Consider the following 13,071-nt stretch of genomic DNA (forward strand, 5'->3'; position numbering starts at 1 on the left):
AAGCCTACAATTCTCAACAAACACTTGGGTGCCCCTAGGGGAGAGGTGTCCTAAAGTCCATAAAGCCAAGCCTGAGGCATCTCCTCTCTCTACTGTGGTTTACAGTCAAGACACTAAGATGGGGAGGGGGGCAGCTCTTACCGTCACTACACTAGTATCTTAATGCCCTGGGAGAAATGCTTCCTGGTTTTCATAAAAGCTGGTATTTGAATGAACGGTGCCATGCCACAGCCCCGTTCTGGCTTGAATCACGCCCCCTCAAAGAGCTATGGAAGTCCTCGCCTCCAGGACCTGTGAATGTGACCTTACTTGGGAATAGGGTCTTTGCAGATGATTGAGAGTAGAAGTCACTGAGGGTGGGCCCCATTCCAACAGGACTGGTGTCCTCATCAACTTTGGGGGAATTTGTGCACAGAGACAGGAAGGACAGAGAGAAGGTGATGTGCATGTGGAGGGTGCCAGCCAGTGGCAGCTGAGCAGAGAGCTGGGGGAGAGGCCCAGCACCAGCTCTCCCACTGGCCTCGAAAGGAACCAGCAGGTGGCCCGTTGCTGTTGCTTCGGATGCTTGTCACAGCAGCCCCAGCAAACTACCAGAGCACCCCACTGCAGTGAGACTGGGCCACAGAACGCGAAGAGGAGACGCAAACACATGCTGAAATGCAGAGAGAAGAGGCTTTCTTAGGAAGATGCCGAGGACGTAAAGGCGCCACGCTCCATCCCTGGCTCTGGGCTTGGGGGCAGACTCAGGGGCAGCCCTGACCACCCATAAAGACTCCTAGATGCCTGCCCCCCACCTCGGCCACGCAGGGGACTCCCCAGTGACAGAAGCACGGAGGTGGAAGCCCATTTCTTCCCGACAGTAAACCTTGAGACCCGGGCTCAGGAAACATCTGTTTATTCCAAAAAATACCAAGTTGCCACTCTGCCGCTGTCCTCACCAAGGGACTGGGGGAAGAGTTTGGTGTTGAGCAGGGAGAGGGAGGGATAAAGAAGCTGTGGAGAGTCTTCTGGTCTAGAACTGGTTATCTTCTCTCTGCACCCCTCCCCCGCCCCTCCCACAACGGGGTGTGTGTGTGAGTGCGCGGCGAGTGCCGGTTTATCAGGGGGCGGAAGACTCAGATGGCGAGGTCCCAGCTCTGGAAGCATCGAGGGGGATCAGGCAGGACAAGCCCACTTCCTCACCCCCTTGAGACCTCTCCCCACTATGGCTTATTTGAGATCAGAGATCAAGGCCCCAAGGTCAGGCAGCCTGTGGCAGAGTGAGTGGGGGGAGGGGAACAAGATACCTGGAATCCAGGCCAGGAGACAGCAAGTCGTGGGGGGTGTACGAAAGCTGAAAGGCCCCAAGCCCCTGTATTCCAGGTGGCTGGGGAAAGCTGAGTGCTCAGTGGGGATGGTGAGCAGAGGGAACGGGGTGTGAAAGGGGGCAGGCGCTCAAGCTGGCTCCTTTCTGGGGGAAGTCACAGTCTGCCTGAGGGGCGCTGGGCATGGGGAGGCCCTGGATGGGACTGTGGGGAGCCCACAGGAGCAGCTAGAAGCATGGACATGGGGCCCAGGTAGATTGGGGTAGCTCCCCAGTTCCCCTGGGTGCTGGGAGCTGAGGGCATTATCTGCCCCAGGCTCCTGACGAGAAGGGGTGAGCTGAGGTGCCAGTATTTGGGGGGAGACAGAAGAGGGAGGGGGACGGCCCGGAGGAGGGAGAAGAACCCCCTCACCTTGCCTTGGGGGCTGGGGAGGGGGTATGTAGCCCTTTAAGAGTGGGGGAATGGCCGCCCCCCCGCAACATGGCTATATACAAAGAGAATTGGGGCAAATTGTGCATTGGGTGTTGAGGAATCCCCAAAACCCCTGGAGGCTCCCTGGTGTGTGAGGGGAAGATAAGGAGAGAATGCTGCTTCTCCACCATCTTGAGATGATGCAGAGCACCCCCCCCCCCCATGGCCTTGGCAGTGGCCATGGCCCTCCAGATGTGCCTGCTCCAGGACCAGGCCAGCAGGAGACATGAGTGAAGGCCCCAGGGAAGTCAGCAGCTGTCCACCCAGCCCATGGGGTTTCTGAGGAGAGTTTGGCCCAAGCCAATGGAGTGCTGTTTTGGGTGGGGGTCCAGGTCACAGGGGCAGTGATGTCACCTGAGGACTGTGAAGCCCATCCCACTCCTCCCCCGTGATGATAAAAGTTTTCTGTGTTGACCCTGTCACCGATGAGATGGGTGAAGGGTGGTGAGTTATTGGGAGGGGCCTGGATGCCCTCACCAGGGGGTGATGGAGTCTGGCCAAGACCAGGTCTGTGGTGGGGTTGATGCAGGCATCAGCTCAAGTCAGGAGGGAGGCAGTGACATCATTAAGAAGGGGCTAAGGATGATGTCATCAGAGGGACCCCCACCTATTCCCTTTTTGAAGGAATGGGAAAATGGTGTGTATTGTGCTAGTTCCCCTTAAGGGAACAGTTATAGGTGCCATGGGACCCCAGAAAACAATTGAAATACAGCCATTGTAGTACTTGACACTCAAGATGATGGATCCTGGAAGATAATGATGCATGGTTGAAGTGAATCCTAGTAAAGGACACATTTTGGTGTCATGGATCCTAGGAGATGATGATGCTATGGTTATGGTGGATCCTGGTAGATAATGACACCATGGTTGAAGTGGATCCTGGGAGGTGATGACCCCATTGGTTCTCATGGTTCCTGGGAGGTGATGACACCATGGTTGAAGTGGATCCTGGGAGGTGATGACATCATGGTTGGAGTGGATCCTGGGAGATGATGACCCCATTGGTTCTCATGGTTCCTGGGAGGTGATGACATCATGGTTGAAGTGGATCCTGGGAGGTAATGACACCACAATTATCAGGGACTGTGGAAATGGTGGCATCATCAGTACTAGTGGATCCTGGTAGAGGATGTTACCATCAGCCATAGAGGATTCTGGAAGGTAATGACATAATATGTCGTAGTGGATCCTAGGAGATGATGATGATACAATGGTGTGGTAGATCCTGGGAGATGAAGACACCATAGGTCATAGGGAATCCTGGGAAATGATGTCATCGTCAGGCATGGTTAGCATTTGACCCCAGGTACAATGCCATCATGAGTGGTGGAAGTCTTATGGTACTGATGATATCATCAGCAAAATTAATAGTGGGCACACCCCAACCAACCCCATCCCACCTCACCCCCAACAGGAAGCCAGGAGTTTGTTGATAGAGGCGACGATGTCTCTAGTTATGGCAGAAAGATGTGACACCAGCCTTTGGGCCACTATGAGTCCCAGGACTCTGGGAGGCTGGTGGGCCAGAGTGGCCTCCTTGGGAGCAGAAGCCAGTCTGGGAGTCCTGTCCTCCAGGAGTCACACAGGAGGTGACATCACTGCACAGGGTGGGATCTGAGGCCCAACCACCCTTTAGAGGGAGGGTCTGGTGGAGATCCTGCAGAGCATGTCCCTGGTGTCAGGGAAAGGAGTGACCAAGTTAAGTCATGGCAGGACAAGGCAGAAACTCTGGTGACATCATCACAAGTGATGGCCCTCCAGAGCAGGCAGGGTCTCTGGTGATGACATCACAGCATTGGGACAGAACCTCAGTGGGGGCCCGTTGCTAGCAACCTACAGTCAGACCATTCATCCCGATGGAGACCTCTGCAGTTGGGGTTGCCTCCCCAGTGATGACATTCCCTCAGACAACTCCTCAGGTCAGAGCACTTTCTCTGGTGACCCCAGGGTTGCCATGGATTTGGGGCATGCCCTGCCTTCTCATGACCTGGCATGGAGGTGTCTTAGAGCGTCACCCCAGGACAGGCAGAGTCCAGAGGTGAGACCACAGAAGCGGGCTATCATCCCTCGTGATGACATCATGGGAAGAGGCACAGTCCCTCTGATCATGTCATAGGGCAAGGCACCTTCTCTGGAGATGGCATCACAGGAAGGAGGCAGAGTCCCTGTGACAGTGTTGTGGAAAGGTCGTACGTACAGGGAGGACACAGTTGGCAAGACCTTTCCCCTGCGATGTGTCCCAGGAAGATGGCTTTGTCTGTAGTGACAACATCATAGACAGAGACAGCTTCTCTGGAAGAAAACATTTTCCTGGTGGTGATGATGTCACGAGAGGCCTTTTGGTGCCAGACATGACATCATCAGGGTGAGATGTGTCTCTGCAATGACATTCACAGGAAGGAATCTTTGTCTCTAGGGATGATGTCATAGGACAAGGCATTGTCTCTGCTGTGACATCACAGGGAGAAAGTCTGTGATGACTTCGTGGAACAGAGACATGGCCTCTAGCGGTGACCTCAGGGGTGGGCCTATTCCTCTGTGATGAATTCATGGGAAGAAAGTTTTGTCCCTGTGATGACATCACAGAACACAGACATTTTCACTAGTGATGACCTCACAGGCAGGGCTCTTCCTCTGTGATAACGTCATGGGAAAGAGGCCTTGCCTCAAACAGTGACATAGGAGGAGGGATCTTATCTACCATGACATCCCAGAAGGAGGTTTTGTCTCCGGTGACAATTTCATCCAAAGCAGTGTCCTCGGAGGCAGTCCCCTGCCCACAGGCTGATCCTGGGTCCCAGGCCCCTAGAGTGTGTTGGGGAATCCAGGCTGGGATGGGGGCCGGCGAGGCCGCAGCCCGCAAGCCCCCGGGCCTGGCCTCAGACCGTCACCTCATTCTTGCTGGCCGTGCGCAGGTGTTGGGGCAGGTGATGGCCGGGGATGAACTGCAGTTGCTCCAGCGTGCCCTGGCGCTGGAAGGGTGGCCTGCGCGCCAGCGTGCCCCCTCCCCCGCCGGCGTCCGACATCCAGGCAGGCTGCGGGGAGCCGTGCAGGCCGTGGTGGTGGTGCGCGTGCAGGCCGGGCGGCGGGGGCAGCCCGTGCAGCGGCGTGGGGGGCCCCCCGGGTCCTAGCAGCAAGTTGGAATGGGACGCGGCCAGGCCCGCGCGGGCGGCAGGCTCCGGGGGCAGCGCGGGGCTGCGCGGGGGCGACAGCAGGTGCTCCCGGCTCTGGCGCAGGGCCTCGGGCGACGACAGGAGCAGGTGCTCTTGCGACACAAGGCGCGCGCGCGGCAGGGTGAATTCGTAGCGCGACCGGCCTCCGTCGCCCAGCAGGTGCTCCTGGGACATGACCCGCCGCGGGTTGGGCGCGGGCGCCAGGCCCAGCTCCTCCGGGCCGCCCCAGGCATCCATGCGGTAGCCGCCCCCCGTGCCGGGTCGCCGAAGGGTATGCAGGGGCAGCGTCCCGCGGGGCATCTCCGCCAGGTGCCTGCGCTTCAGGTAGGCCTCGTCCAGATCCTTCTCAGCTGGGGGAAGGGGGGAAAAGCCATAGAGGTAAGTCCTCAGCCAGCCCACAACCTCCCCCATCCCCTGGCTTCGGTACATCCCACCCCCACAAGGACCCCAGACATCACCAGAATGCCCTGGTCATTAGCCTGGGAACAGGTGGCTGAGTCCCACATTGCAACCAGTCGAAACAATCAGGCTAGCTATGTGACCAAAATGCAGATTCCTAGGCCCCACACACGATGGTGAGCCGGTAGATGTGGGGCGACTTCCTTTTTTTTTTTTTTTTTCTTCCAAACTTGGAAATGTGACCTATTCATGGGTTATGAAGTCAGTTTTGTGGATGGTGACTGGCATTTTGAAAATGAAATAGAATAAAAAATTATCAGAAAGCATCCACACAGGAGCTCCTGGCTGGCTCAGTCGGTAAAGCATCCCCATCTTCATCTCCGGGTCCTGAGTTGAGCCCCATATTGGGTGCAGATATTACTTAAAAAATCAATAATAAAAAAAAAAGATTAAGGACGTTGGTGGGGAAAAAGATTTTTAAAAGTTACATAAAAAAGAAAGTATCTAAGGGTCCCTGGGTGGCTCAGTCAGTTAAGCCTCTGCCTTCGGTTCAGGTCATGATCCTGAGGTCCTGGGATTGAGTCCCACATCGGGCTCCTTGCTCAGTAGTGAGCCTGTTTCTCCCTCTCCCTCTGCTGCTCCCTCTGCTTGTGCTCTCTCTCTGTCAAATAAATAAAATCTTAAAAAAAAAAAAAGAGAAAGAAAGCATACACATAATAGGGGAATAAGGGTGAGTACCAGTTCATAAAGTTTTTATTTCAGTTAATTTGTGTTGCGGAAATATTAATGGATGCAGTGACAATACCTAGGGTTTGTTTTAAAATAATCCAGCAAAGAGGTGCCTCAGTGGCACAGTGGGTTGAGTGTCTGGCTCTTGGTTTCCACTCAGATCCTGATCTCAGGGTTGTGGGATTGAGCGCCGCCCATGTCGGCTCCGCACTGAGCTTGGAGTTGGCCTGAGATTCTCTCTCCCTCTACTCCTCCCCACTCTCCCTCTCTGTCTCAAAATAAATCTTAAAAAAAAAGTAAAAAAGGGTGGGGGGATGGGTTAGCCTGGTGATGGGTACTAAAGAGGGCACATATTGAGTGGAGCACTGGGTGTTATATGCAAACAATGAATCATGGATCACTACATCAAAAACTAATGATGTAGGGTGCCTGGGTGGCTCAGTCGTTTAGCGTCTGCCTTCGGCTCAGGTCATGGTCCCAGGGTCCTGGGATCGAGCCCCGCATCGGGCTCCTTGCTCAGCGGGGAAGCCTGCTTCTCCCTTTCCCACTCCCCCTGCTTGTGTTCCCTCTCTTGCTCTCTCTCTCTCTGTCAAAAAATGAATAAAAATCTTAAAAAAACCAAAACTAATGATGTAATGTATGGTGATTAACATAACATAAAATAAAATTTTAAAAAAAGTAAAAAATGAAACAATCCACCAAAAACTGGGGCAAAGGGAGTATAGATTAACAAAATGTTGCTCATTTTAAGTTGAGTGATGGGGACATGAGGATTCATTTTACAATTTCCTCTAATGCTGGGTATGTTTGAAAAAGTTCATAATAACAAGTTTCAGATTTTTTCCTGTAATTAAAAAATATGCATATATACATGTGTCTCATGGGTGATAATATAAAAAGCATTTCTTTTTTTTTTTTTAAAGGGTTATCTTTTTTTTTTTTTTTTAAAGATTTTTTATTTATTTGACAGAGAGAGACACAGCGAGAGAGGGGAACACAAGCAGGGGGAGTGGGAGAGGGAGAAGCAGGCTCCCGGCCGAGCAGGGAGCCCGATGCGGGGCTCAATCCCAGGACCCTGGAATCATGACCTGAGCCGAAGGCAGACGCTTAACGACTGAGCCACCCAGGCGCCCCTAAAAAGCATTTCTTAATGTGGCTCTCAATTTAAAAATGTCTGAAGGCTACTGCCACTGACCCAGAAATGTCTGGAGTCACAGTGATTGGTTCAGGGACAAGCATGTGACCCAGTTTGGGCCAGTAGGCTCCAGACCTGGGATTTTTGCTGGAATCATTGGGAAAGATGCTTTCCTGCTGGTAGAATGGCACCCTGAAATTCCTCAGGTCACTCTTTGCCACCACTAAGGAAGGATCTGTCTGAAAATGAAGCCAGCCCACCATTTAGCAGAGCTGAGACATATCGAATCCTGGAGACAGCTTTTGAGCTCCTGGATCCAGCCATACCTGAAGCTCATGATTCAGAGACTTTCCATTATCCAGCTAATGTAGTTGCCTTTAAAAAAATTTTTTGTTTGCTTAAGTTCTGTTAATTGTAAATACAGGTCCTGATGAATACAATAGATCTTAGGAGAGCATGAATCTGCATTTTTAAAAAGCACCTTCAGTGTCACATTAGGAGAAGGAAGGGAAAATGAAGGGGGGGAAATCGGACGGAGAGATGAACCATGAGAGACTATGGACTCTGAGAAACAAACTGAGGGTTTTAGAGGGGAGGGGGGGATTGGTTAGCCTGGTGATGGTCATTGAGGGCAAGTACTGCATGGAGCACTGGGTGTTTTATGAAAACAATGAATCATGGATCACCACATCAAAAACTAATGATGTGGGTGCCTGGGTGGCTCAGTTGGTTAAGCGACTGCCTTCAGCTCAGGTCATGATCCCAGGGTCCTGGAATCGAGCCCCGCATCGGGCTCCCTGCTCAGCCGGAAGCCTGCTTCTCCCTCTCCCTCTCCCACTCCCCCTGCTTGTGTTCCCTCTCTCGCTGTCTCTCTGTCAATTAAATAAATAAATAAAATCTTTAAAAAACAAACAAAAAAAAAACTAATGATGTATGGTGACTAACATAACATTAAAAAAAAAAAAAAAGCACCTTCAGTGTCAATTGGGCCACTCTCCACCATTCTGAACCCAGGCCCTGGCTCTTCACCCCACCCCATTGCCTGTGCCCCTCCCCTTCCTGGGACTCACCCAGTCTCTTGAGGGAGGAGTAGCGGTTGAGTTCAGATTTTACAGCAGCCTCGTAAGACGGGGGCAGATGCGAGAGGTTGTGGAAGGACCGTGAGCAGGAGAGCGTGGAGTAGTGCAAGGAGGGGCTGGGTGGTGGAATGGCGCGCCAATCTGGGGCAGAGGGGCATGGCAGGGGTCAGCCCAGCCCCTCTCCCTCAGACCCAGCAGTTCCAGCCCCCAGCCCCTTAGGGAGTGGAAACCAGGGACTCCAGCCCCTCAGAGCACCAGCAGTCCAGGACCCCCGTATTCATCCCCCCCCCCTCAGGAGACAGGCTCATTGCTGGGGCAGCAGGTCATGTCACAGGAAGAGAGGCAGCTAGCTCTTGCTCGGCACCTGCCATGTGCCTGGCCCCAGGCTGGAGGGGCAGTCCACTCCATTCATCTTCCCACCAACCCAGGTGTGAGGGAGATGACCACTTCTGGTGTTCAAACTGGGCAGCCGAGGCTAGCTTGGTTACCTGGCTAGACTGGGGGGTCAGGGCTCACAGGGTCTCATGCCTGCTCTGTCCTGGGCCCCCAGCTCAGGCTCAGTACAAGGCAGGGAAGGAAAGGAGCCTTGTCCTCCCCACAGCCCAGCCCTAGTCCGTACCCATCGTGGTGGCATGGTGCTTGGGGCTGTTGACGTTGAGGTGCAGGTAGTTGTGGTGCAGATTATCTGTGGGGACCAAGAAAGGAAGTGGCGTTACTGTCATCCCTCACTCCCAGCTGGTGCTGCTGTCCTGGTATTGCGGAAGGATTTCCACTCACGTCCACTTTGTCCCCAGCTCTGATCCCTGCTACCTCCTGAATCTCTGCTCTGACCTGCCTCTCCCTCCTGGACCATCAAATCAGCCTTCTGGCCATCTGGCCAGCCCCCTCTTCAAGATCAGCCCCCCAGGGTAGTATTCCTGACACCCACACTTGCCCCTGCCCTTGCCCCTCTGCTGTTGCAAACTCTTTCCATGTCTGGCTGTCACCCACAGGACAAAATCTAAGCCAGGAATTACTTGGCTTAGATTGGCTCCAGCTGATGCCTTGCCTGAAGGAGCCTAGTTCAGTCCTGCCACAGGGCTTTTGCACATGTTGTTATGCTATTCTCTCCGCCTGGAATTCCTTCCTTTCCTTCTTTGCCTGAAGAACTGCTACTTACCCCTCAAGATCCGCCTCAAATGTCTGCTCTTTATTACTACTATTCAAACCCACCTCTTCCCCTCCATTTCTGACCCCAGCCCAGGCCTTGTCCAGCGTGGAGTACCATCCACCCTCCCCCTGGGCCTTCTTCGTCTCATCCCTCCCCCTTCACACGGGTTCCAGAAAGATCATTCTTCCACTCACTTTTGACTTTGTTGCCCATCCCTGCTCTAAACTCTACCATGGCTTCCCACTGCCATCAGGACAAAGGCAGAGCTCCTCAGCCCAGCCTGGTGCTCAGGTCCTTCCCGAGGTGTCTGCACACCCTCTCCCTGGCCCGCAAACTCTGCTTCAGCCGTCCTGAGCTCCGTTGGCCCAAGTAACCCCCTCACCCTCCAGTCCATTGCTCAAATAGCATTGCCTGGGGGAAGCCTTCCTCCTCCTCTAACCCGTTCCAGCTCCCTGGGCTTCCCCACTGATGAACTCATCATAAAATAGAAGAACACTAATAACTGCTCCTATTTGTATGGCGCTTTTTCTGTGTGAGGCATTGCTCTAAGCCTTCGGTCATTGGTTCACTTGACCTTTACGATAACCCTGTGAGGTGAGTGCTGTTGTGCTCCTGGTTTCATGGGTGAGGACACTGAGGCCCAGACAGGTGAAACGGTTTGCCCCAGTCGGCGGTGGCAGAGCCAGGATTCAGACCCAGGCTGTCTGGTTCGGGACACGTTCCAATGCAGTTATTAGGTACTTTCTTGTGAGTTTCTTGTGAGCTGTTGGGAGCTCAGACACGGACTTTCTCAAGTGCAGGGGCTGAGAATGTATAAATTTAAATCACCCCGGCGTCCATGGCACCCACCCGTAATGGTTCAGAGATGGCAGAGGCCGGTGGATGGGACTAGGGGCAGGGCCTGGGCCTCGGGAGGTGGGGCTATCCGGGGAGGGCGGGGCTGGAGGACTGGGGGCGGGGCCTGGGCAGCGGGAGGTGGGGCTATCCGGGGAGGGCGGGGCTGGAGGACTGGGGGCGGGGCCTGGGCAGCGGGAGGTGGGGCTATCCGGGAGGGCGGGGTCTAGAGGACTGGGGGCAGGGCCTGGGCAACGGGGAGGCGGGGGTATCTGGGAGGGCGGGGCTACATGTATGGTGGGCGTGGCCAGAGGCCGCAGCTGCAGCCCCAACTCCCAGGTCCCACTCACCGAGATTGGAGGGCTTCACGGTGTTGTAGAGGTTCTTGGGCGTCCTCGGGGGAATGCTGTCGGGGCCCCCGACCCCCGGGGTCAAGGAGCTGCTTCGTGCCCGGTCCGGGCGGGTCCCAGGCCCCGCCTGATGCCTCAGAATGTCCACCAGAGCCCTAGAGGTGGCAGAGCGACGGTCAGCGGCCTGGGGACGTGGGTGGGGGCAGGGAGAGGGAGGGCTCAGGCTTCTTTTCCCTCCCTGTTCTCCCTCTGGGGGAGTCTTGTCAGTTCGCCCCGGGCTCCTCGCCTTTGGCCACGCCCATCGCTAATGTCAAGCTGAGCGCCGCCCACCCCAAGGTTCCTCCCACCGTATTTCTTGCTTGAAACAGCCCCTTCCTCAATTCATTTGGACCCAACCCCCCTGTGGTCCTTCCCACATCGTCCCCACTGGGCACCTGCCCCACCCTGAACTTGGGACCTCACTCCCGTTCCTTTTACAGCCGTCCCATGGTGATAAAGTGTGCCCCATTCGTCCGGCTATGCGACCGAAAACCTTAGAATCACCCCTGACTCCTGTTGTTCTTTCATGCTCCTCAGCAGTCCTGCAGATTCGACCTCCAAAATAAATCCCCAACGGGACACTTCTCACCACCAGTGCTGCTCCCGGTACCTGCTCTCACCTGGCTCATTGCTAGTGTCCTAACGGGTCTCCCGCTTCCTCCCCTGTCCCCTGCAGTCCGGCCGCACACACGCAGCCCAGGAACCTTGAAATTATCAGATGGCTTCGCGCCGGAGCTCAGGGCTCTCTAGAGGCTCCCCCATCACTCTCAGATTAAATCTGCTCCACGCCCAGTGCTTTGTAGCTTCATGGGCCCCTTCACTGTCCTGCAAGTACTCCCACCAGGGCCCTTGCACGCGCTGTTCCCTCTGCCTGGAATGCCCTTCCCACAGATCCCTGCTTGGCTTGCTCCTTCCCCTCAGGTCTCCGCTCCAGGTCCCTTTCCTGACCACTTCGCATAAAGCAACACCCTCGGCCCCCACTCTCTACCTGTTACGCTGCTTTCTTTTCTTCACAGCGGTTATCAATACCTAAATTTATATTGCATATGTGGTTGCTTGCGTACTCTCTCCACCACTAACGTTTAATGATAATGGCAGCCAACATTTATTGAGGGCTTACCATGTGCCAAGACTCGACATGAATCAATTCAGTTAATCTTCGTTACAGTCTGAATGGATGGGGAACAGTTATTAGGCCCACTTTACAGGCAAGCAAATGGAGGGACAGGCCCAGGGTCACGCAGACCGCAGGCAGCAGACCTGGGGTTGGAAGTCGGGTTTACCCAGCAGGGCAGGGACCTTGTTTTTTCACTGCTGTATCCCCAGCTGCTGACCCACAGAAAGTGCTCAAAAAATAATTTGTTGGGCGAATGAAGGCCTGAGCCTCACCCGTCACTCCGCAGCCAGGCCCGTTCTGTCGCCTATCCCTAGGGCCCGCCCATATCCCTAGGCTTCCGCGCCCAGGCTCGCGGTGGAGGCCTCCCGCGTCTCTGAACCTGCACAGGCACCCCTGTAGCCACGCCCTCACCAGATGGCTCCACCTCTCACTGCCCAGGCCCCGCCCCCAGGCCCCACTCAGCTAGGGCCCCAGCGCTCACATACCTGGGCACGTTGATCTCCCGATGCGCCCTGGGCGCACGGGACGCCTTGCTGAAGGCCACTTTGGCGCCGACGCCCACCGCCAGGGCGAAGCTGATGACCCCGCACACCACGTAGGCCGTGCTGCCCCCGGGGCCCTCGCCCCCGCGCCCCCCTGCACCCCCCGCCCGGCCCCCTTCTAGCCACCCCGCCTGGCCGGGCCCAGGCCCCCCGCCCACACCCCCAGCACCCCCGACGCCCCCGGCCAGCGGCGGCGGCGTGGTGGCCCAGCGCGGCGTGTCGTAGTTGGAGCAGGAGGCCTGCGCCAGGCGCATGTGGCGATGCTCGCAGCAGAAGCGGTAGTGGCAGGTGCCGCAGCAGAAGCGGTAGGAGCCCGTGCTGCAGTTGAAGGTGGCGTCGTACTGGCCCATAACGTCGTAGTAGCCATGGCAGAGCTCGGCGGGAGGGGGCGCCCGCGCCGCCGCGCCTGTCCCGCTCGCGGGGCTGGTCCTGGTGCCGTTGGCGCCCGGGCCCGCAGTGCCCCCGCCGCCGGTCAGCGCCCCGGTCAGGCGCCGCAGGTGCGCCAGCAGGGCGGGCAGCGGGCCCGGGGGCTCGGCGCTTGTGGCGTTGGACGGGCGCGCCCCGGCCTGGCGGGCGGTCGAGGCCAGGAGCAGGAGGGTCCCGAGGAGCAGGAGGGACGGCATGGGGCGCGCAGGAGGTCGGACGGGGCCGCCGGCTGAGGGGAGAAACAAGACGGGAGCTGTGGGCGCGGGACAGATGGCCAGAGGTGCAGAGATGTGGGGATGGGTGGCCGGACAGGGTGAGGAAGG

General features: G+C 56.1%; 2 protein-coding genes across 3 annotated transcripts in view; one reads left to right on the forward strand and one right to left on the reverse strand.

The window, feature by feature from the left end:
• Window positions 1-13,071, forward strand: part of ZNF628 (zinc finger protein 628) — a 61,089-nt gene that overhangs the window by 9,702 nt on the left and 38,316 nt on the right. The gene's annotated exons all lie outside the window — the stretch shown is intronic.
• The window catches only part of SHISA7 (shisa family member 7), a 20,474-nt gene continuing 8,282 nt past the window's right edge, over window positions 880-13,071 (reverse strand). The window contains exons 2-6 of the mRNA XM_031021267.2: window positions 12,266-12,977; window positions 10,625-10,779; window positions 8,910-8,975; window positions 8,282-8,431; window positions 880-5,298 (exon numbers count right to left, since the gene is read on the reverse strand). Coding sequence (XP_030877127.2) covers window positions 4,655-5,298; window positions 8,282-8,431; window positions 8,910-8,975; window positions 10,625-10,779; window positions 12,266-12,945 — 1,695 coding nt within the window. The 5' untranslated portion in view covers window positions 12,946-12,977 and the 3' untranslated portion in view covers window positions 880-4,654. The remainder of the gene's footprint in view (window positions 5,299-8,281; window positions 8,432-8,909; window positions 8,976-10,624; window positions 10,780-12,265; window positions 12,978-13,071) is intronic.

Source organism: Leptonychotes weddellii, chromosome 16 (genome assembly GCF_054177405.1).
Source record: "Leptonychotes weddellii isolate Sample4059 chromosome 16, ASM5417740v2, whole genome shotgun sequence".
NCBI classification, from domain to species: domain Eukaryota; kingdom Metazoa; phylum Chordata; class Mammalia; order Carnivora; family Phocidae; genus Leptonychotes; species Leptonychotes weddellii.